The 26,317-nt window shown below is 36.3% G+C and overlaps 1 protein-coding gene across 1 annotated transcript in view; it reads right to left on the bottom strand.

The window, feature by feature from the left end:
* Window positions 1–7,934: 7,934 nt before the first annotated feature.
* LOC140135496 (phosphorylase b kinase regulatory subunit beta-like) overlaps window positions 7,935–26,317 on the bottom strand; it is a 112,140-nt gene continuing 93,757 nt past the window's right edge. The window contains exons 14-25 of the mRNA XM_072157013.1: window positions 24,396–24,584; window positions 22,776–22,858; window positions 21,694–21,840; window positions 21,126–21,252; window positions 19,147–19,273; window positions 18,130–18,278; window positions 17,398–17,600; window positions 16,029–16,083; window positions 10,484–10,634; window positions 9,734–9,903; window positions 8,981–9,055; window positions 7,935–8,396 (exon numbers count right to left, since the gene is read on the bottom strand). Of these exons, the coding sequence (XP_072013114.1) occupies window positions 8,199–8,396; window positions 8,981–9,055; window positions 9,734–9,903; window positions 10,484–10,634; window positions 16,029–16,083; window positions 17,398–17,600; window positions 18,130–18,278; window positions 19,147–19,273; window positions 21,126–21,252; window positions 21,694–21,840; window positions 22,776–22,858; window positions 24,396–24,584 (1,674 nt within the window). The 3' untranslated portion in view covers window positions 7,935–8,198. The remainder of the gene's footprint in view (window positions 8,397–8,980; window positions 9,056–9,733; window positions 9,904–10,483; window positions 10,635–16,028; window positions 16,084–17,397; window positions 17,601–18,129; window positions 18,279–19,146; window positions 19,274–21,125; window positions 21,253–21,693; window positions 21,841–22,775; window positions 22,859–24,395; window positions 24,585–26,317) is intronic.

The following is a 26,317-nucleotide window of genomic DNA, read 5'->3' as shown; positions in this document are numbered from 1 at the left end:
GTAAGGATACTTTCTTGGCGCAGTATACATGGAGTGGACTTGGGACTCACTTGCTCACATGGGCTGAATACAGCTACATGATGCACCCAACATCCATCTAAACCTGGTAAAGTAGAGGCAGTGGCAGTGCTGGTACTCGGATGAGGAAAATTTAAATAGTCACATTAAAACAAAAGAGAGGGATGTGATAATAGAAATGCCAAGACCTGTTGAATAAAGCTTTTTAAAAATTATTTTTTAGTTTGTCACGTTTCTTCAACCCGGTGAAGGTTTTTGAACTGTCTGACTTTCAAGACCACCAGTCTCTGAAAGATGGCTTTACTATAGACGAATCCAACGAGCCAAGGGATGGTCAGAATTCAGCCGGCCATTATTAGGTTCCGTCTGCACCAAACTGGTGTTGTTACTGCCCAATTGGGTGGATTAAATCCGCTTAAAAATCGATGTGGAATTGTATTGTGTTGTAAACTTTCATCATTCTTTTGTCTACGTAAAACACGTGTGATGGAATGCCATCCCTGCCAAGGCCACATTTCACATTTTAGGTGGGATAGACCTACGGGGAGACCCAGCTATGGCTGCCATTGAGGTGTAGGAGTGTGTGAAATTGGATTTGTCTATACAAGCAGGTTGTCTCCAGAATTGGAAGATTCCATTATCAAAAAAAAAAAAAAAATCAGCACAGTGTTAATTAATGACAACCCAATTCTGACCAGTGTTACCTTCAATGGGCTAAAAGGAATAAAAACACAGACATTTTGGCCAAAAAAAAAAGGAATTCCTTTTAGAAATTCCCATGCCTGAAAACAGTAATTTGACCCCACTCATTGTATCCATGATAAATGTCCGTTTTCTTTTCCAGTGGAAATGTAACCTTCAACTACCAGATAATATACAATAGCATGCATGAACAGTACAAAGCGTTAATTCCTAAACACCGAGCTCTTGTCTACCATGGTGACGTGGACTTGGCCTGTAACTTCTTAGAAGGCGAGAAATTTGTGAATTCCCTAGGACAGCCAGAGAAGTCTGATCGTCTTCCATGGTTTTACAATGATCAAGTGGCGGGATTTGTGCACAAGTTTGAGCAGATTACTTATATGACAGTAAAAGGTGCAGGTCATCGGACACCGCACTACAGGCCTGGTCCAACACTGCAAATGTTCTCAAATTTTCTGAATACTGGAGGTGTTTGAACATATGTGACATGGTATATCAAAAAGAGACATTTTGGGGCAGGTTATCAATTTTGAGTGTTTTACATACTAAATATAGAGATATTTTGCTCCACAGTGTTGTTTCCCCCAATGAAATCGGACATTCCTATAAAGCGAAGATATTGAGTTTGTAAGTAATGGTATTGTAAAATTGGAAATTGAGATATCGGCCTTTAAAAATATTATTGACAATGTTGAGAGTGAACCTTGAAAATGTCTGAAAAAATACAAGATGCCAGTTATATTCCAGTCTTAAACTGTCTGCAACAAACCCAAATTATGAAAAAAAAACACCCCCGGGCAGATTTGTTGCTATTTCTCCATTTACGATAAGTGTTTCCTTTCGATACACTACGTCACATATATGCAAAAGTGCCATGTTTGGTAGCACCCTCTATGAAACTTAATTCAAAAGTGACAAAATTGTGCATGGGGTGTTTCTTCATTGAAATGAAGAAAATGTGAGGATGCCCCATTCAAAAATCAAAACTTTTTTTCAGAATTAGCCTACTTGACTATTCTTTCTAATTTGCACATATTATGTCAAATATGGACAAATCAATAAATGCATTCAACTTTTACACCAAGTGTTTAAAACTTATTATATTTATTGTCTTCAATATTATAATTCACAAGTTAAAATAAAAGAAAGTTGTTTTGTAAGGAAAATACTGATATAATATTTCTAACATGATGTGTCAAATCACACGCAAAGTACTCTACAAATAAAAACATTTGTCCTCAAAGGAAGAAGAAAAAACCTCCGTAGTCTGTAGTCATTCGCCTGATGATCGTTTAGCAACGTGAAACACAGTGTAGCGAGTCCAATACATACTGTATTGATATACGTGTAATGTCCTCAAAGGACATGTAGGTAAAAAAAATATGAAATGATTCACCACTAATTGCAACAGAATTCATTTCACATACATCAATCTCCAAAAAACTTGCACAAAAACATATAAATCCCGAAAATTTGGATTTATGCAAATTAGGCACTGTTCCACTACTTGGGATTTCCAAAGATTATCAATGTTTTTGTGTGGGCTTTATGCATGTGAAATGGATTCTGTGACAATCCCAGGTTTTTCTGTAATTTGACTACCTAATGGAAGATGTACTAGAAAGAAAAAAATATAATAAAAAACTATATGTTCAATCCTACTGGAAGTGGAAAAAAAGTGCTGGTTATTCATGTTATCAAATTTTGTCTCAAAACATGGAAAGGCCCCTTACAAACCAGGGGAGCAAGTTGGGAGAGTGAGTGGTGCAGTGATTGCTCCCTCGCCTTACACCACTGAGTCCTGTATTCAAGCCCCAGCCGTGGTTTATCCCGATCCATGCTCGCTCCATGCGCGCTCTCGCTCATTTCCTCCTGCTTTCAAATGATTAGTTGTTGGTTATTAAACTTCCTTCACCCAATGGAATTTGGGGAGCTGCACAGATAAATAGTGCGGATAGATAAGCGCCAGATTCGGCTGCAACAGGCCTAGCTGATGTGATCTGATTCTGATGATTCACCAATGACAGCAAAATTACAGCACTTTGAATCCTCTGGAAAAATGTACTGTATAAATCCAAAATTTATTTACACATTCAGAGGAGTACAACAAAATGAGTTTGAGCATGAACCATTTCAAATAATTTCATCCCCCCCCCATAGTTGTTATAACTCGGAAGTAAAATCCAGTTTATCCAATTAAGGAATTATTTCATGATGCTAGCATCCACTTTTATGGCATGTTTCACGTGATTATTCCCAACTTATCCCAAAACATACATAGCCACAGGTTTCCAGTGCTATAAAAACCTCAACTTTTTTGAGAAAAGTGAGGGGTGAGGCTGTGGATCACAAAATGCCCCTGTAAAGTACAGTCTCAATCTACCAAACAAACATCATTTGCTTCAACTTTCCACAACAAGCTTATTATCTTATTTACAACACATGTTTTATCTACAATAGACAGCTTGTATTCCCAAAGTGTAGTAAGTCAATCTTGTAAATGGGCTATTCTATTTGAAATCCATACACCCCCTATGGAAGACATAACCTTAATCTCCCACACAGGGGGTATAGTTTTCAAATTGGGTAACCTGAATGGGTGATTCCATTTGAAAACTCACACCCACTGTGTGGGAGATTCAAGTCATGTCTTTCATCAGGTACATTCATAAAAAATCTGGAAAAGCGCGTAAAATTCGGACAAATACGCCAGCTTTTTGACTGGAAATTCTCATGTCTGTTCCACAGGGTGTATGAATTTCAATTGGAATGGCCTAATTAGAATACTGGCTTCCACTTCATGAATACAATCTTACAAAATTCAGTTTTTGTGCATTGTGTGACATAGTGTTTTTACATTACAGCTCATAATTTGTTATGATTTTGGCAGAGAGACAAATAACAATTTAGTATAAACCATCCCTAATTATGTGAAGTGCTGCATTCAATTTGCCAAGCCTGTGGCGAACAAGCTTTTGCACTGCTTTTATTTCGTCAACAAAGGGTGACGTTACTGATTTTTTACCCTTAAAATTCTGTTTTTGCCTTTAAGATGGTTTATACTTAGATTCTATTCAACAATATGCCATGATCACAACAACATGATAAGTTACATTTGTTTTATTACATAGTTTTGGAAGTATACTGTTTTGTATACAGGTGGTGTTTAATATTGCACCATTTTACAACGTTTTTGTTGTGTTTGTACTATATTTACAAGAGTGTGTACCGCAGACCTGCAAAACTGGGACTCCTCCATTATTAAGGAAAACTACTACGGTACTGGCCTTTGGTTTTAACTGCGCGCTTAATTGTGATCTGTGAGTAAAGCTGAATTTATACTCAATCGCTTTTGCAGAAAAGCGATTCTCACACATGCTCAGTGTTTACTTCCATTTTCAGAGTGTCAATCGATCAATTGATAAAAATCGCTGACGCAAAAACGAAATAGCTTTTGCTACGTGAAGAAATCTCAACCCCCGAGCTATATGGCTTATCATGTGAATGCATCAACCAATCATTTCCTACCTGCTGGATCTATTATTTTGGTAATTAATTTACCTTTCTCAATCATTAAGTTGCAGAGATGAATTAATTAGCTATTTGACAGCAATGGATGTTCTAAAATGTACTTTGTGGCCTTTTGAATATTTCAATTGTCGTCTGTAATAGTGATTGCTATGATAAATGCAAAAGTCATGAGCAATGCATTGCAAAGTTCTGTGATTGCTCAGCGATCAAGTATAAATTCAGTTTAATGTGTTATGTCCATCTTGCTCTAAATGCTACCTGCACAAATCTGAATGTAACATTTATTCAATTTGTGGCCTTTCAAGAAAAAGGCTGGAGGTACACATTTGGTTACCATGAATGGCAATCCAATATAGCAGGCTACCCATACACATGGAGCTATAGAATCCCAGGTTTCCAGTTTAATTTCTTTGGTGTGTGCTAATTTGCAAACAAGTACCCTGAGTACACACACGTACCATACACACCCATAGGCATATGCATTATGTATTGTAAAAGTGGAAATGTTTGTGTTCCATTTCTTTTCACGTTTGAAGCTGCTTGTGCGAAAATAACAATGCGAGAATATATTCCTTATAAATTATGTATCTGGGTCAATGTAAGGAAACTTAGAATCGCAAATTTAAAAATAAGGTAAACAGTTTATGCAAAAATTTCCACTTTTACAATATACACATGATGTTGTTACAATATGACTACATATTTTTTATGCATTTCTACAACATTTTGATGTTTAACACCTACACAAATTATAATAAACTCTTTCCAAACAAAAAAATTAAATCTTTGGCAGTGCTACGGTGAGCTCTCTATTGGAAGCTAATAATTCTTTGGACATATTTTGTCCACTGAAGAACGAGGCGAGTTTTATGCTGTGTCAGGCGTCATGCATGTACCATGATTCAGCCTACTTAATGCCCCTCCCCTAATGGGCTATTTCATTTCAAATGCATGTGCAACAGCCATGTTAAATTGTTATAATTTCGGCAGACGGCCAAATCCAGATTAGTCTTTTTTGATAAAGTCATAGAAAAACCTCATGTGTCATTGGCCCCTGAACATGCTTAAAGCAAAACCTCCAATGTAACTGGTTGGCAGTTTTGTTTTAAACATGTTCAGGGACCATAAGCACATAGGAGGTTTTTCCTGCCCAACAGCAGCAGCAGCATGAACTATTTTGAATTAGAGAACAAGGGATTAAGCGCTTTCAGCTCTAGATGGCAGCATATAATTTTTCCAACAGTGTTCAGCGTGAAAGAGCGTGACATACAAGGTTAGCTAATGGTGCAGCGCAGTATGATCGATGATTATCACTGTTAATAAACTTATATGCTGCCCTCTTGAGCTAAAGCATTAATCCCTTGTTCACTTATTCAAAAATACTGCCAAAAAGCCAAATAAGGATTAGGCTGTCTGCCGAATTCATTATTGTGTCATACATATACATTTGTACATTAGAATACATATAAAATCAGTTGAACAATCCAATTGTAATAAGTGATTTTAACTTCATAATTCAATAAAAATACAAAAGAATTATAATACTTTATTTTATTTAAGTACACACCACGCAATCATTTCAAAATCTCATTAAAAAATCATGGCCCAATTTACAACAAGTTAATGGTATATATCCTGGGGATCACTCCCATACATAAGTGCTACCCGTGCTCCTCCAAATATCTCAAAATCACACCCCGAATGGTGCAACTTATTATAGCCAATTTTGCCCTAAATGCCGTAAGACACTGTAGATCGTACCCCTGATGGCATAACCATATTAAATGTAAAATTGCAGCCCTTAATGACATAATACTTGTAGAGCACACTCATAAATTGATTACAATTCAAACAAAGTTTCATATTATAAGAACTTTCATGTCATACCAAGGAAAAATCAGATGTGACCCTAAACATGGACGGTTTCAAAATAAAAGAATAAAAGGGAGCCTAGACATTGAGAATTGATCATGAAAAGTATATCTATTTGCCAAAATATCTTACCCCTTTTTTGACGTTCTCTTGGATGCAGATGCGTAAATGACCCGCCCCATGATTAATTTGATAGAAATGCAACATATCCTTGCAGTAAAATGGATCACTTCCATTTTGCAAGAAGCCAAAAAAGCACCATCAATAAGCAAATATTTGTAGTAATATATTGGAACAAATTGTGCACAATATGTCCACTGACCAAAAATGGGCTGTAATGTCAGCATTTTCATGTTTTGAGATATTGGACAGGCAACTTTTCTCAGAAGAAGACTTACATTGATATATTATATACCCTGCTGCTTGTTTGTGAGGTAGTCAGTATACGAGTTGTGAAATCCTTTGTTTTCTATTATTTTTGGAGAGGTTTAATGGACCATATCTCAAAACAAGCTCTGCAGATATTCACCCCCTTAATGCCCAATTTGATCATGTCATAGGCATCAATTGTAAACTTCATTTCATTTGTGAATTGGGCTTTGCAATGCATTTGGCTAATCCATCAGAAATTCACCCCCAGGAAAATATTGGAATTTCAACCAAATTTAACAGTTTGAATAACTCAAAATCCAACCATTTTTATCCACAACTAGAATTACGCAGTTCGTAATTAAGGTGGCCCCCACAAATAATGTGACACAAAACTATACAGCACATGAGGCCATCATACCCTATCCCCGTACCAAGTTTGAAGTTGATTGGCCATTGCGTTGGAGCTTCAGAGTGGATTAATGAATTTGCTTCCGCCTGGACAAACAAACAAACAAGGAAACAAACAACCATTTGGATGATAACATAAGCCCCACATATATGTGGGAAGGGGGCAAAAAGTGGAAAGGGTGTGGAAGATTTTGGAATTCCAAACAGAATGTTCTCATTTGAGGGAAAGCACACATAGATTTTATCAATGTGACCTGCTACCAGAAAATGAGTGTAAAGTCACAAGTTGGTTGTTTCGTTGGTGTATTTTGTTTCACAAGCACCTGTAGTAAGCCAATAGTATGTCTGTATGTTCTTTGTGAATAGGGGCACATGCACAATGAGCCATTCACAAAGGACATACTGCTGGTTTATACAGGTGCTCGGCAAACAAAGAACATCCAACTCAGCAGCCAGGATGTCTCGAAACTACCAACTTGCGACTTTACGCTCATTTTGTGGTAGCAGGTCACAAATGTCAAGTTTTCAAATAGAATTTAGATAAAACTAGCAACATTTTCTAGCTGGATTGAACATACAGGTGCATGCAACTGGAATGAAGTTGGCAGTGTAATTTCCACAGGGGGTGCATGAATTTGAAATGGAATAGCCTGTTGTAACTTACAATGGATATCATCAAGTTAAGGAGTCGGATAGCAACGTTTGTGCAGAATTTTTTGTGGGAGCTGAGAGCACATCAGACACACCAAATTGTTTTCTAAAGTGTATGTAGCTGGGATGAAAAGTTGACATCAATTGAAAATTTTTACCTCTTGTAATTTCATAAAAGACCTAACAATTTGAGTTCTTTTGGGAAACTTTATGAATATTTTCAATATGAAAGGTCAAAATTGATGGTCTTCTTTTCATCCCAGCTACATACACTCTTAAGTATATATCATTAGTTTACTTTGAGGACTTTTAAATATCAAACATTTTTGAATAATTTGCCATAAAATTTGTATTATATCAAAAATAAAAAAATATTTGATATCAGAAGGACAATCCTTGTATTCAGAATGCAATTCGATATGTCTGATAAGCTCTCAGGTCCCACAAAAATACTGTAAAAGGTGGGTGACTGACCCCTTAAATGAAATCAAATCCTTGATTCATACTTGTGCAGACATCTAATAATATGCAGCATTTTCTGTCAAAAATAGACATCACAGAGCAGGTTCTGCTCCATATACTCTGATATAACTCATATTCTGTGAGATAAAGGCGAAGATGATTGCCTGTGAGACATAACTAATCTAACTAACTTGGCAGGGTTGTGCATCAAATGATGATGGTGACTCGTCTAATAGATGTACTGCTACAACCTTGGCTAGATAGCTAGTAGTACCATGTGGACCAGCTGGTGGTATGTTATAGAAGGCTGAATCCATGTCGTAGGGAAGATTCTTGGATTTCTGGTACTCCTTGAAGTGTCCATAAGCTTCTTTGATTATCTGTAAAAAAAGGAAAAAGTTGTTACCTTCATGTGACCATTTGCAACAATATATGTGTTGCGATCAAGCAAAATCAGTCGGAACTCAGAAATATTGATTTTGAGTTATAGCCAAACAAAGGAAATATTTCCTTTTGTTTCCTGTTGTTTTGGAAACTCTTTATTGCTTATAACTTTGGAACTGGTAGTTCAATTTCAATGGAGGTTTCTGCAAAATCCAGATTTGTAAATGCTTTTTACTATCCTATAAGAAGCTGAAAATTTAATATTTCTGAGTTCCGACTGATTTTGCTTGATTGCATCACACATAGTTATACTCCTCAACCCTACACGGTATCCCTACACTAATTCCTAACCCTCTGTTGGGCCATAACTCTTTGGTGCCACTAGTTTTGCCAGGTGAGTTGTTAGATCTTAAAATTTCCAAACCCTAATATAAACAGTACCTGACATTTGGACTGTTCAAATTGATCTAAAATTGTTGCGTCCCCCACTTTGAACCTTTGGTTTACTGAAAGAGGTGTTAGATAAGATACGGTAATAGTAAACTGACAAAAATATTTTAAGATGTTGAGATCTACTTACAGAATCCATGTGTACCATGTTCTTGAATTCCAATTCTGGATTCCTCTGCAAGATCACAGATATGACGGTCAATAGCTGAAAAAAGAAAATGACAAATATGTTCATTTGCATTTCCACTAAACTAATACAAGGCATGTTTGTCAGAATCAGCATAGTGAATATACAGAGTTTTGAGTACACCATGTACGATATACCTTGTATGTTTACTGAAACAAGAAGAGTTTTGAATGTCCTGCGCATCCAACGCATCATAAAGAGGCTGCTACTTTGGGTAATACAGCACACAATTTTATAGTACAAATATCTCGCACTAATATAATTTGGTTGAAAAGGATATCCATTGATGGTACATACCTGGTACGCCTAGTGTTTATAGTGACCAAGTTTCTGGACAATTTCTGACTGGATAGAACTTGAGTGCCAGTGTACCGTACATCTGCTCCCACTATAAACACGCTGAGTGTTATGGCCTACAATCCTTTTAAACTTGTCAACACATGCACCCTGATTATTGCTTTTAAATAACAGGGCGATACCAGCACTTCCACATCATTTTGTTTGGCAAAGAAGGTGCTGATATTCATGGTGTGAGTCAATTATCCAGTCACAACTTTACCTCCGTTACCTCCGTATTTACACAATACATGCGGTACATGATACATCACTACAAACACTGCTGTCTTTGAAATTGAAGGGATTAATGGCAGGTTTTAGTGTCAGTCTTGCACTGATATCAAATGAGAGAAGACTTACCTCGACCATGAGTTGCCTGTACTCTGGATGTGCAATTGCACTAAACATCTGCTCTACTCGTAAGGCGAAGTTGAGATCAGTCTGAGTCATGTCTGATAACGTTGGCTGCTGTGGTAGATATGAGTCAGCGATCTGCATTCCTTCTGGTGTACGATCTAGAATATCCCACACTGTGAAATAGATGGACACATGTGAAGCAATGTAAGTTAACTTCTGTTATATATACATGAGTAAGTGAAGTTATGAGAAAGAACAAATACCACACATTTATTTAGCATCCAGAGACACTTGTTTTTTCTTAAATTTGTTCCCACTTGATCGCCAGCTAAAACCCACTACAAATATTGATGAGTTATTATGATGACCAGCATGCCCAGTAGCCAAAGATATTCATACCATTTATTTTTATTTGATTTGTTCAAGTTTGTCAGCCCTGGATAACTAAAGAAAGCCTCGAATGAAGCTTACTTCTTTGGGGTCCATTTGAACACTGGGATGGGCTGGGAACAGTCAGGGGTCAAACCCTACTCTTCTCAAAACTGACTGCAAGCTACATGTACAGGTAGGTATAGCTCTTCTGTACACAAGACCAACGGCTTAACATCCCTTCCGAAGGACAGAATTCTCTCATGGTTCATATGCCCAACTCTGAATGTACCATGACTTGGAATAATATTTTCCCAAAATTGTAAACCAAGACATCCACAAAAAACTTTTAAAAATATTTTAAAATATATCATTATCACACACCTTTGTCATAGAACTTTGGCGGTGTCCTGTTGAGGGCGCCATCAAACTGTCTTCGTTGTAACCATGTTCGATTACTTAAATGCTCCATCTTAGTGCCAAGAACATGTTGCAGCAGTTCATGCAGGCGATGGGGTGATAGGCAGTACAGAGGCTACATGAAAAGGGAACAATTGGATAATAAATTAATCAATCAAGCTCTCAGTCAGTCAATAATTGATCAATAAATCAACCATTTAATTAATCCATTAATCGAGCATCTTCCTCTCACAGACATGGATCAGGATGTGATGATGCAGAAAATGGGGTAAAATGTTTCAATCAAGTTCTTAGTCAGTCAATAATTGATCATTAAATCAATCCACCGTTCAATTAATCGATCAATCAAGCATCTTCCTTCCACAGACATGGTAGTCAATCAGGATATGTGATGATGCAGAAAATGGGGTAAAATGTTTCAATCAAGCTCTTAGTCAGTCAATAATTGATCAATAAATCAATCAAACATTCAATTAATCCATCAATTAAGCATTTTCCTTCCAACAGACTTGGTAATCAACCAGGATACATAATGATGCAGAAAAATGGGCTAAAATTTTAGTAACATGGTTATAATAATTGTGACACAATCAGATCCAACTGTCTTGTCTCAAGTTAAGAGTAACACCATGTTGGATTTTGCAGTGATAGATTCAAATCTTGCGGTGTATACACATGCGAAGAAGGGCGATTTGCCCATATGCTGGCAATGCAACTGTGTAAACACACTGATTCGAATCTGCCACTGCGAAATCCAACATGGTGTTACTCTCAACTTGAAACGAGACACAGTATAGGTCAAAGGCGACTATTGTGAAATTGATGAGCACACAAATAGAGAAAAGTAGCATTGTAACACTTTGCAACCAAATATGTTAACCCTCTCCACACGGGTGTCGATTGCAGATGACATGTTTCAAATTTTCTTTAAAAATTCAAATATTTCAGAATTATACATTTTCATGACCATATTTGGAATCAGCATGAAAAATGCATTAAAATGAGTACAAGCAAGCCTAGCAGTATTTGCTCAGTGGTTTTTGAGCCAAGCTCTTGATATTTTGAAAAAAATATCTCAAAACTTTTATGTTGCAGCCTATGGCCAGCATGCAGAGCATTAAGAATGTAAGGATTTCAGCAAAAAATAGCACACTTTGTTTAATTACAACTTGATAATCACAATTATAACTTAATTGTCAAAACTACCTCCTTTGGCCTGGTTTGATTAGGGCATGTCACAGTGACCAATAGATCAATAATATTAGTCAAGCAACTAATCAATAATTTGGTTTTAAGGACAAGTGTATGGCAATACATTCAATGATAGGGAAAGTGTGGGCTACAGGTAAAAGGAAATTGAGCAATTTGAGCAATTTAAGCAGTCAATCAATCCATCAATAAGGCATATTGCTGATAGCGATCAATGCACAAATGTGATGTATGCTGGGACTGAAAAGGACTCAAAAGCTATAGAATTTCGTCACCTGAGATTGCAAATTTGAGCCCTTTCCCTTCCCAGCATTCATCACTTTCGCCTATCGATCGCTATCAGCAATATACCTTATTGACTAATGATTCCTACAAACCATGCTTATTTTTTAATCAATAGACCATTTCAAATCAAGATCAGAAAAGTTTGGAAAACCAGGTGCAGTGATAGGTATTTATTCAGTAAGCTAGGAGGTCAAAATGGTGGATAAGAAATGACATGAATCACAGTACCCTTTTGAGTGAAAATACAGCTTATTTAGCCAATGCATGGGTCACCAGGTAAAATATTATCTTAACATATTGAACACTTTGCTATTTGGCACTTCACAATATGTGATGCGATCAAGCAAAATCAGTCGGAACTCGGAAATATTAAATTTTCAGTTTCTTATAAGATATTAAAAGCATTTACAACGCTGCATTTTGCAGAAAACCTCATTGAAATTGAACAATAAGTTCCAAAGATATGAGCAATTAAACAGTTTCTAAAACAAAAGGAAAGAAAAGGAAATATTTCCTTTGTTTGGCTATATCTCAAAATCTATATTTCGAGTTCCGACTGATTTTGCTTGATCGCATCACGGCCCTGATTTGGTAAAATGATCTAACTTGAAATTTGGACATTTTGAGAAAAATCCATATCTTGGGTAATGTGAAGGCGCTCTTTCCATTGGTGACATCCTCAAATCACCATCATGCTTCATTTAGAAAATAGCAGAACCTATCTTGACACTTTTTTGTCACTTTTCGTGTATTTAATGTGGTAAAATGAGCTATCTCAAAGTTAGATCATTTTACCACATTAGCCAAGACTCTAGAGAGCGTCAGATAAACCCTAATGCATTGATGATAACACGGCAAAACAACCTATCTCAAGATAGATCATTTTACCAAATTAATGAGTTTCGCTATGTTTATTTTTGTTACGAGGTAAAACAGTGTAAAACAATCTAACTTCCTAAAAATGGTTGTCATTTCAAAATTACTCAACCAAATTAGCCAAATTTTTGCAAATAAAAAGGTTTTATATTTTCTAAGATATTATATGTGTTTAGTAATTTATTTTATTCAAAAAGAAAAACGTCAAGTGTTCAAACTTAAAAGCTCTTTTTTTCGAAACAGCGATTTTCAAGTTAGATCATTTTACCAAATCAGGGCCGAATTCACATATGACAGTAATGGAAAGAAAAGTGCCAATGTTCATCATTTTTTGACACTTATGATTTGGACAAATTGACACTTGGCAACATAAACATCAATCTCTTGCAAGAGACATACTCCACGTTTGATCATATCTTACATTATACACATTGGAGCTCTGCACTGCATGTGATGCTGTAGCATATCAATTTGTAAGAGCTCTTAAGCAAAGTCATAGTTAATTGAATTTACAACCGTATGACAAAACGGGCAAAATTAGTAACCTTTTGCACAAGATTTGCAATTTAAAGAGAATTGGCCATTGATTTTTGAAATGAAGCTAGTATATGGACAATATAAGTGTGCTCTTTCATTTAATGACATAAATGTGAAAAAAATTGGTTTTAAGGACAAGTGTATGGCAATTCATGCAATGATAGGGAAAGTGTGTGGGCTACAGGTAATAGGAATATGCTTTGAGCAATTAAGCAGTCAATCAATCCATCAATAAGGCATATTGCTGATAGCACAATATTTGTAATTTAATGAGAATTGGCCATTGCTTATTGAAATGAAGCAAGTATATGGACAATATAAGTGTGCTTTCATTTAATGACATAAATGTGAAAAGAATTGTGAGGAACACTTGAGGTTTTGACTTTTAAAACCTACATCTTGGCAGTGCACATTCACGTTGCTATAAACATTGAATCGTGTCATCTGTTGATGGAATGAAATAAACAAAATTAAGGTGGGAAGTGTTAGCATTTGTTTTGATATAAAAACTTTTCTGATTGGATGAAAGGAACATTCAGGGTTTTGACAAAAACAAATCACAGATGCTATATTTTCCACTAGTCACCAGCAAGATCTCATACAGCTCTTATGATGCTATGCACTTAACCGTGTAGTATATACAGACTGTGCGTAGATACATTTATAAGAGAATCGTTTTGGAGCCAAACCTTTTCATATGAGGTAGTGATTTAATTGTGAACCTTCGGGAAATTATTTCATGCTTTGGGTTTAATTGGAATGAATCAATTTAAAAAGGTCTATTAATCAATCAATTATTCCTACAACATGCCTGAGTTGTTCATTCAGACAATGAGGTGGCAGGCAAAGCATGGATAACTAAGGCCCAGTTCATACATTTTATTCAACGCTGAATATTCTGTATTTATTTCGATTCTATTTCCAGCCAAATTTAACTTAAAACGAATATTTGTTGATGTAAAATCAATGACATAGTCCACCGAATATTTGACATCATATGTAATTGATTTTTTTTGTGAACAAACATTCGTTAGAAGATAAAAATGAATTGAAATAGATTGAATAACAAATACTTGTAGAATAAATATTCAACATCAAATATATGGAGTATGAAGCGGCCCTAATAGTATCATCACACAACTGATACTTGCTTCTTCTTCGCTCGGTACTTGATAATGCCACATGTCACAACATTGCTGGAAATAAAACAAGTTTTACATCAAAGTCAGAAGTGGCAATTTCAACAGGTGTGAGCTAGTCCCTTTACAGTCGGCTGGAGTCAATACATGCTTCCAGCTCAGAAGGTCACTACTACCTGTGCCACCCACCTATGTTCTTTTAAGAAGCATTGAGGTATAGGACAGACATTAATTTTTTGTGGACAAAGGTCTTATTTGTGAACTATTGCACTGTCTTTTAATCACCTATTGCGCAAATTGTATGAAACAAGTCTAGAACTGAATGAAAACCGAGGTACTAAAATATTTTGCAGTAAACCTTTGACGAGCGCATAATACCATGATTTTGCAAACTCTGAACTAACAATGCGCAACGTTCATTCATAAATTTCCACTCGGCAACAGCAGATCGCCTCAGCGGCCAATCAGAGATAAGTGCACTTCAATGCAGTAAATACGCGATGTACACTTAAAATATGCTCTCATGAAAGGTTTACTGCAGAATATTTTAGCACCCTCAATTAACTCTTTTTTCCATTGACTTGCATATAAACCCTGATGTAAAACCCTTTTACAAAAAACAAACAAGGGTCTTATTTAAAAAAAATAAAAATAGGGACGGTGTGCATGTTTTTCAAACATGAAGGTGTGCAATGGACAGTGGCAGCGGCATGGGGAGAAATACCCCTAATCTGAACTCTTGCCCACCTGTTGCCCCCAGTAAAAACCCAAAATTATGAAAATTTCCACTTACTACTTTTTTGCACAAAATTGATTGATTTTGCCCCCCCCCCCTGAAACTCACTTTGCTCCTCCATGCCCCCTAAAAAAAAAAATTCTGGCGCCAACACTGGCAATGGAATAGTTTACTAATAAGACCTTGTTCTGCAAATTATAAAAGTTATGCTTTGAGTTATAAAATGTCTGCTTCAAACAAAGATGTCCACCACATACTTGAGAAAGCTTGATTTACTGTGCCAAATACTGTGCCTATTTACTCCATGATTTGAAAAATTACTGAAATTTGATGAATTTTAGGGTCTTCTGATCCAGCAAATAACTGAATATTACTTTTGGGTGAAGATATACAGAAAGCTTCCCACAGTTGAGATAAAAAACGGTCTTATGAAAACAACATTTTTACTCTGTGAAATCAACTGTTCAATATAATTTATATAAAAATGTTACCATATAGTTAACTGCTTTAAAACAGATAACAAAATAATATAAACATACAAATAAAATATTTATCTTTAAAAGAAAAAACATAGAAAGCAAAAAAACCACACACAACAAAAAACCAAAAATCATAAATAAACCCTCTACATGATAAAAATCAAAACTAATTGAAAAAAGAAAGAAACCAGAACACAACTAAACGAAACAAACACAACAACAATATATTGAAAACTTGCAATATTTACCTCATTATCATTCCAAGCTAGTTTGAGTTCATTTCTCATGGCATGTAGAAGCCACCTGGTATAGAAAGGGAAACAAAATCATTATCATTCCAAGCAAGTTTGAGTTCATTTCTCATGGCATGGAGAAGCCACCTGGTATAGAAAGGGAAACAAAATCATTATCATTCCAAGCTAGTTTGAGTTCATTTCTCATGGCATGGAGAAGCCACCTGGTATAGAAAGGGAAACAAAATCATTTACAAAATGTGTCACATATTATGGACCATAACGACGCAGCAACAATTCTTGAAGACTACTTGAAGGCTCCATCTGCAATAGCTGCCAGGTGTCATATGTGTACAATATAGAATGCAGAAATTGTCTAATGTCTATAGGGCAGCTATTGCAGATAGGCCTTCTTGCACTATAATCAAATGCAGCAAACCTTTGACGAGCGCGAATTCTGTGATGTTGCAAATTTGGAGCTAACAACGCGTACGGCGCACAGTTCATTCATAAATATCCACTTGGCAACAGCAGATTGCCTCAGCAGCCAATCAGTGTGTAACGCAGTAAATATGCGATGTATACTTAAAATACGCGCTCGTCAAAGGTTTACTGCATTTGATTATACTCACTCAATATGTGCAGTCCAGTTCATACCCCAACCCTGCGGAGGATATTTCCAAAATCTTCCACAGGGACAGTGAAGATTTTGAAATGAATATGTAAATTTTCTTTAAAATCAGTAAATCAGGAAATTTCCTAAAGAGTAGCATCTCTGGTATATGTCACATGTAATGGTAAATATTGATAACGGCCTTGTTCTGCACTTGTAACAAGTAGAGTAAAATGGCTATGCCTGGAAAAGCAGAATAAATCCATTGGCATTCTACACACATTCTGCATAGTACTTACCAGGGGTAGCGCAAGCTCAAAAATGTTAAGGGTTCAGTTGATTTTTTCAGACCCATTAAACCCTGCAAAACCCAAATTTAAGGGGTCCAGTAAAAATCTAAGAGGTCAGCATGCACAACCAGGAACATGTGGTAACTTGTCAAGTTTGATGTTATTGTTATAGCATTGTCATTATATTGACCGATTATTTTCATGATTTTTTAACGCTCTATTCAGAAGATTTCTTAAGTTTTTTGTGTCATAATTGGTTCCTTTTTTGTATCGACAATGACAAAATGTTTTATGAGCAACTCGGCAATGAATTACATGATAAAAGCAGCTAAAAGCTTCTGTGCATCGTAAAATTTAAGGGGTCCATGAAGTTTTGATTGGACCCGTTGGTCAGTTTCAACTTGTAATTTAAGGGGTCCAAAAGAAAAAGTAAGGGGTCCTGGACGCACAGACGCACAAGAATGCGACCCCTGGTACTTACCCTACTCGTATCTTCAGCATGCCATCAAACAGCTGAGGTTTGACTGGGATGAGTTTGGCCAATGCTATGATCATTTCTTGTTGTATCACAGCCTCTCTGATATCATGAGACTGACACATGCCATAGATAATCTGTGTGATCTCAGCTGGTGTTGTGGGTCGTGTTATAATCCTTTCATCTTGACGGAATACTCCCACAGTGATCTGCAAAGAAACATTAAGAATACAGATTTTAAAAACATGTGATAGTGGTCCCAGATAGAAAAGATATATTGCAATTCCCACAATGCATTATTTCCATTTCAATGTTCAGAGTGATTGCTGAATAGGGTGCAACTCTACAAGTCTTATTACAAGACTGCCCAACCCCAATCCTCAACCCTAACCCTAAACTCCGTAAACGAGGACTGGACTCAAGTCTAACAAGTTGCACCTATTCGGTAATTGTACCCAATGTTCTGTGCTGATTTGCAATCCAGTTCAACATGGGTTGATAGTGACGAAAGTTACCTCAATGAACAGAGCACATCCAGATCTTGCGAATTATGTTTATTTCAATTCAAAAACAAATGGAACATGTAAAAGACATAAGAGTGTCATTTGATGAAATGAGGTGATGTATCATGTTGCAAAGGATTCTGGGAAGGGTATGATACCTTCTCTGGGTCATATAGATTGACCAATTTCTTGGAAGAGTTTATGGTAACCAATAATCTACAGAATTTTAACTTACCACTTTTCCTCTCACCAAAAGCGTTGTGATAGAGGGTGCTAAACTGTCTATGACCTTCCTCATGATGCTAGCACAATATCTTACAGTAGCCCAGTCCTTGCGTATACCAGCTTTGGCATACACCCGATTCATTCTCTCCTCCACAGTACCTGAAAACATAAAGTTGATTGATATCACTGGTATTACTAGTTATTAGGTTTAGCTTCGGTATGGTACGGGAAATTATCGTGCACGACGTGTCATACTGGGTTTCGGTATGGTACAGGAAATTATCGTGCCCGAAGTGTCATAGTGGGTGCCAAAGCCTAAACTCAGTATGACATGCCGAAGCTGAAACTAATAACGAATTATCATACCACTAAGTCATTCTAAATATTAAAATAATGAACGTTTTAAGCGTTATAATTGTTGCAAAAAAGGAAATATATTACAAAAATTGACTGTTCTGTATTACGTCTCACATGCATTTTACATGCCCAGTTTACGCGAATTGTCTTTACATTCGCTGTATACGCGTATTGTGCTTACGCAATAGGCTCTCACTGACTACAATCAACGTAAAAAGTCTTGGAACGCTTGCATGTAAATAACGGAAAACTGTCACCCCCTCTCCCCCGTGCAAGGTTGAGAAATACCAAAGTCTTCAGCGGTTTCCCAATGTGTTCCAACATTGATTGATGGGGGGAGGGGAAGGGTAAATCATTGTTGTAGATGTCATGCTTGTTCCCAGGTAAAATATACGTCATTTCCATGATCATATGAAATTCTGCACGGAATTTTGACAGAGCGTACCAAGCGTTTCAAGGACTTTTTTCGTAGATTGTAGATATAAAGCGTAAGTCACTGATAAGATTATAATAATCTGTTTATAATCTACACTCCCTGTATGGGAGATTAAGGTCATATCTTCCATAGGGGGCATATGGATTTCAACTGGAATAGCACAATAATGTATCATTCTTGAAAATATTTGTTTTCCTCAGAAACTAATAATAAAAAACCCTTTTTTTCACTTACCATTATCAGTCAAGAAGTTCGGCCCTTCTCTCTCCAGCAGAAGGGTGAGTACATGACTCTGCCAGTTGAGGGCCTCAAACTGTCGGATGTGATCGATGATCTCCCATGAAGGCTTGTGGTGTAACTCCTATAATAAAAAAAACAGTGATTACTGAGTTTGGGTTATCTTGGTCATTGATTTGCTTCTGACTACTATCGCCTTAAGAAAAGTCCTTGCAATTTGTACACTATGGGAGAGTAAGGTTTGATGTAACGAGACAAAAAGTATGGAATGAACTTTCTACTACTCAGTACATTGACGTAGACCCTGTCACTTAATAAATGTATTTAAGAAATGCAAAAAACATCTTTCTCGTATTTCTGTTGCTTCAATGTTTGTTTTGTCAGATTGCTCTTACACTGTATCATGGTGTTTTATTAGTTACGAACAAGCCACACACACACACCCCCACACTCACACCAAAACATTATATGAAAAGTTAAAGACCTACTTTTCCAAACTGTCACTTCAGGTCTTATACTTCATCGGGTTCATCACATAGTGACATATCATATACGATATGCCATGTGGTGCACTTTGCTACTATTTTGTACCATTTTCTTACAATACCATACACCAATATTATTACTAATTAATTACTTAATTTTCAGCTTTGGGACTTGAAGAGAACAATATTTAAAATCTACAAGGTGTCCCATAAAAAGGTTACATGTAGAAAATGAACCGCATTTTGTGATGGTACAACAAAACAATGTCATTTTTTCAGATATTATTTATTCATCCTTCTTGTAACTGTTTGCTAAGTTTCAATTCAGTATCTTAAAAGCGACTTAACTTATGAGCGCAAGATGACATGGGTGTTAAGGATACCTAACCATCAAAATATCGCTAACTAAAATTTACCACAATCACAGTTTTGTTTTCAGACTTTCCTTTATTACTTTTTATATTTTTCTTATTTTTCATTGTTGAACTTATTGCATAAAAGAAACATATTGAAAAAATAAAAATTGTACACTGAAATTAAATCTTGACTCTTGGTGGTAAACAAATAAAGGAAATAGGTAATGGTTATTTGATAAGAACACGCTTTTTTGGTGAAAGCAGTTCTGCACGCTGTATCTCCTGTTATCAACATAGTAAAATGAAAAACAATCTTTTGTATAGGGCATGCTTGGATTTTGTTGACTTGAAATCGCTGCTATTTGTTTTTTACATTTCTAACTGAACTCTTGAAATAAAATTGAACAGGTTTTATTCGTTGTTTATTAGAATAAAATACTGCATCTGCCATGCTATGGCTGTGTCTTCTCAAATGCCCCGCCAAATGCATGGTGGCTGTGACGGTGGTATAATGAACCTCGCTTTTGCATTATGTCGCAGAAAGAGCTTTGTCAGGAATGCCTGGAATGCGGGCTAAGTACGTAGATTGTGAGCTTGACATTCACAGGGGTACTAGTAGAGGGTACATAGATTTTGTCATAAAAAGGATATTTATATTTGTTAACATTAACTTAGATTATTTTCAAAAATCTACATGTAACCTTTTTTTGGGACACCCGGTATATAACAAAAATCACAAAAATGATCAACAATCATGGTACATCACTATGTGATGAACACAACAACTTTGTGGAAATATCAACATATGCCAAAAATTGCAACCAATCATGATCTGTGTGCAATGGGCTATTCCATTTAAAATCCACACTACCCCTGGGGAAGATTTTGGAAATATCTTTCACAGAGGGAGTATGAATTTCAAATGAAATTAATACATTAGCAGTTCCATTTGAAACTTACTCTCTCTCAGAGGAAGATTCAGGTAGAATCTTTCTCAGAGGGTGTAAGGAATTCAGGTGGAGCTACCTTATGTGCTCATTCCATTTGAAATTCATACTCCCCCTGTGGCAGATATTTCCAAAATCTTCCACGGAATAGCCCAATGTTTTGTGTTGTCCTAGTTACCACTCCTCACCTGTAAATCTTGCTCAGTCCATTGTCCTTCTTCTCTCGGTCCTGGTGTACTTGGCCTCCGTGATCTATTCATTGGTAGGATGTCTACATTCAACTCAGTCATAGGACTGAACAGCAGCTGGGCAGCACTGAAAATTTATTAGAAATGAAAAGAGTTAAGGTCATATTATACTAAGCAATTGCAAGGAGCATAGTATTTTTTATGACTTCCATCGCTTATCAGAAAAGCTATTACCGACATCTGATCGATAGGTTGCTGGCATGCCGAAGCATCAAATCATAAGTAGTTGACTTGAAGGCAGCTTTGTCACTATGACGCTAGCCATGATTGGACGCTGGTAGCGATTGTGAAAACACTACTGCATTTGATTACACATCCATACACCCTATGGAAGACATGACCTTAATCTTCCACACAGGAGTGTGGATTTCAAATGGGGTAACACAATGGGTAACTCCATTTGAAATCTTCACCCCCTGTCTGCTAGGTTAAAGTCATGTATTCCACAGAGGGTCTATGGATTTCAACTGGAATAGCCTATTATACAGGTGCTTGCTACATTTCTTACCATCCATCAGGTACTTGGAAGTCTAGATGCTCTACAAATGACTGAGAAATAAGTGTCTGTAGCCTGTCTACTCGCACACGAATACCATTGCAGTCTCCCATCTTGAACATCACTAACATGTCCAACATTTCTGAAGCTTGTGAACCACTGTATAGAGAGTAAAACAATAAAGCAAGATTATACAAATACAATAGTTGTCTGTAGTCTGTCTACTCTGTCTCAATTTAAGCATTAAAATGAGCAGAAATTTGCATAATTTTAGCCAAATTTGGATTGGTCATAATTAGTAATATTATTTCCTGCAAGTGTACCACAGATGGGAGAGATCGAATAACTTTTAATGATTTTAAGCAGCCTTTTCTTTACAGAAACACTGGCATGGTTTTGGCTGTAAAATAGGCAATTCCTGGGCATCGTAGACTTCGAGAGCCAGTCGTAAAAAATAATGACGGTCAACCTATATTTTTTCCCAGACAGAGGGATCAGGCAAGGACTGATTTCAACCATCATAGCTGTCGCTTAAAACTGAGTCGCTCCTGTGAAGAAAAAATGATGTTTTCTTAAGGCAAATTTAGCACATATCTCTATGGGACTCTGATTTGGTGGTGTGAGATCATATGTGACACGATCTGGTCCATGGGGGCCAAAGGAGGCATTTTTGGAAATTGAGTTACTGTAATTAATACATTATACATACAATAGGCTATCATTTACTGAAAACACCAAAAGTCTAGCATACTTGGTTCTAAAGTTATGACGTTTTTTGATGTCTATTTTCTTATGTATTTGATTGTATTTTTACTCTATATTTTTACCTTTATCTCAGTTTCAAATTTGCCGCCTTTGGCCCCCATGGACCAGATCGTGTCACATATGCAATCTCCCTAAGTGATATATAGGCACGCTTTTGCTGACCAGGCCAGCGCAAGACCCATGGTAACGTGTTGCCAACCTAATGCTTGGCATGGGAGGGGTCACAGGTTCAAATCCGACCCAGAGCAAATAGCTTCTTTCTTTTTTAGACAAGGTCAACATTTACTCTTCTTGTGACTATAGTCCTAATATTTAGCTTAACAACTCACCTGAAATGTTCTTCCTTGATGAGAATACAGAATGTTGGGCGACCAGACATCTTCCAGCTCTTCCTGACAAATGCCACCAGACCCTACATAAAATACAATGTAATGGAAATGTTGTAAGACTACTTATCTTATTTGCATAAAAGTGTTATCTAAATGTACATACAGGTATGTCCTTATGGGAATATGCTGAAACAAAATTGTTTTGAAGAATTCATAGGTATGGCTTCAAAAGCCAACTGCCAGTGATAGAATAATGAAAGTTACAAATTTTTACAGAACTGTCATATTTCAAACCCTGAACATTTTTGTGACTAAATCTTTGGAATTCTTTTGAATTTGTCATGTCAGAAAATACAGTAAGGCAAAAAATTAAGGTACCAGTTGTGTTCACCCCTGTATATCCTAAATAAAGACAAATATGTCAAAATTAAAACAAGCAGCTAATACCTGAACTCTTTAGCTCTGATTCAAGACCTTATTTGTTGAAATTGGATGAGAATTAAAGAGACGGTGATCTATAACCTACTTTAGAAATCAAAAGTTGCAATTTTGTGTTCTAATCAATGAAAGCATGACGCTAGTTTTAACGTGCTTATCAATGGAAGCACGGCGCTAGTTCTCTTGTTCGCGAACGGTTTGTGTACAAATCAATAGCGCATGCAATGGAAGAAACTGCAACTTTTAAATTGGCACCTTCCCTGGGGTTTTGGATCGTTGTGTCTTTATTTCTTGTACAATTTCAACGAATGATGTCTTAAATTCGAGCTAAATAATGCAGCTATTGGCTGCTGGTTCCAATTATGACATATCTGTCTTTGTTTAGGATATACAGCAGGTAAACATAACTGGTGCCTTAATTTTTTGGCTTACTGTATATAACAAGACACCAAAATCATGGAAATTGGACAATCTTAACCAGGGGCTATTTTAACGTGCCTCACTGTCACGTTCGTGTCAGATAAAATATTCGTAAGTGTTGATGAAGTAGATATGCTTTAATAGTAGAGAATGGTAGAGCCTTTCTTACGGTCACATTCAGGTAAAATGTCAATTTTTTATTTTTGAAACGCACTCTACTTCATCAACACTTTTATCTCATTGCACGAACGTGACAGTGAGGCACGTTAAAATAGCCCCTGATCTTAACCATTTTAGTAAAAATGCACCTAACCGAAAGTGAGTTGACCTTTGTTGACCTTATGACCAGGCGAGTAATTTGGTATACTTTTTACAAGAATTGGGATTACTTATAATTTTGACCCCCTGGTTGACCTTAATTGACCCTACCAAAAATGCCTGACACTTTGAAGAGGGCAGCCCAAGCCAAATTTGTTCAGTACCTTCAGGCATGCCAAAAACACTTTCAAACCTTTGTTCCAAAGATTTGGTCATGAAACATTAGGTCTCTTCCTCTACTAGGAGGTCCAAAGGTATTTTGTTTTGCAATATGAATGTCAGATGTCTAATCCATAATATCACTATTGAGGATAGTGGACAGCGACTTCAAATCAAATCCATATAGGCTTTCTTTGATACAACCAAGCATATTACTAAAAGTCACCAGTGACATTTTTATGGCTCACACTTTCTTTAAAACAGACTGCTAATATTTATTATTACCTTTATGTCATCCACCAGCAGTGACATGTCTTGATACATGTAGAAGTCTGTCAGATCAAACTGCAATGGATAGCAAAGTACAGTACGACCTAATATCCGGTAGATCTTAGATGTTCCTATGCTACCAAATGGACGAGATGGTCGGCCTGTCAGGTTTAACTTCTTGCTGTGTCCTATGTATTTGTATGCCTGAAATTAGAAGTGAATATGCAGCAAATGGTTAATAAAAAGATAAAGCGTAATAACAGAAGTACTGTATAACTGAACATTTTTGTGGGGGGTTAATTTTTGCAGTTTAGGACAACCTAAACAATTTTTTTTAAACAGGCAACTGCAAATTTAAAACTCTGGGAAAATGTTTCCAACTGTGCATGAAAGAAGCCATAAAAACAATGCATAGCAGTTAAAATTGCAATATTTTAACCCACCGAAATAACCTGTTATGGTCATGTTTTTTATACTGGGCACCTAAAGAGGGCGGCTCTGTTACATTCTTACTCATCAAGACGTGTTTACATGCATGTAGCTTGTTTATTTGATATTTATTATGAGCTTGTTTAGTACTATTTTTTTCCTTAGACATTGGTCTTTCAATTTCTGAAACAAAAATTAATGATTTTCATTTGTACTAATTCCTGTAACTCGTTAAGTCTAATTAGTCAGGGGTGGCTCATGTGGCGGAGGATCATGTGGCGGAGGATCATAATGCTGTACAATGGTGATCCTCCGCCACATGATCTCCAATAAACATTATTGATGGATTTCTACTTGTTTCTGTACTTGATCTCAGCCAAGTGATATCATGTTTAGCATTCATTGTCTCAGTATTTGTTAATTAGAAAATTAAAAATTACTAATTACTTGTTGCTACATTAATAAAGTTCGTTGACCTCTATGTATTTAATAGGGATTTAATGTAGGCAACATTCAAAAGGATGCTACGGACAAACAAAACATGATAAAAGGCTCACATTTTTTAAGCAGACCTTGGTTGTGATCCTCTTTACTTCAGTAAACTAAAAACTAGTAAAACATAGAAAGTTTGCGACAAATCTGAAAGAGCACCCTCATGCTCAATTTTGATCCAAAAGTCCATTTTTACGTAAAAACGCTTTGTCAATTCTCTTTTAACTTTCAAAACTGGATTGTTGAGCTTATTGTACATCTAGTTACATGCCTCAATCATGAACATTTGCATCTCCAGTGCCAGATAAGGGGTGTTTTAAAGAAATTTATATAAATATTGACAGATTTTTGACCACCCTGTATCTACATAATTGAAGTACTTGACCGCTAAAGGTTCCATATGGCTAGGTGGGCAATTAAGTTAACTATATTAAACATGTGTCAAAACTTTACATTAGCAATGTACGTCGAGGGGTGACACCCCTAATTGAATTGATATTTTCATTCTTATTTTGCTTGTTACACCCTGTATATTATATGGGTCACCCTGTATAATTACTCCCATTCTATGGTTTCTGAAATCGTCTGAGTATATGCTCTCAGAATACAGGGTGTCCCAGAATGATCTGTACCGGGAAAGATGGAATTTTTTAGGTATGAAGGGCATGTTGAATGGTCATATTGTCTTGCATTTTTAGTTCTACATATATTTAGCTTTCTCAGATTTTTTAGATTTTAAAAATTGGACGTTTCTAGTAGAAGTTATAGAAGATTGCGTAAAAATGGTGAATTCTAAGTGTTGACAACGCAACCTATTTTGAAAATCTGTAACATTACTAACCGTTCAGCACAAAGTTATTTGGAAAAAGTTATGCAGGTATTTTAGTTGTGCCCTGTTCATATTTCCACTAAATAGCCGATATCTATCTATTATTTATGACGTTACGAAGCAATCATCATATGGAATTAAGGATTTGTGGCCTAATCCCATTCTCTCTTTGGCGGTAGTTTTAAAT

This window comes from Amphiura filiformis, chromosome 16, assembly GCF_039555335.1.
Source record: "Amphiura filiformis chromosome 16, Afil_fr2py, whole genome shotgun sequence".
NCBI lineage: Eukaryota > Metazoa > Echinodermata > Ophiuroidea > Amphilepidida > Amphiuridae > Amphiura > Amphiura filiformis.
Note: the sequence above shows the minus strand (reverse complement) of the source record. Positions and strands in the feature narration are given on the sequence as shown.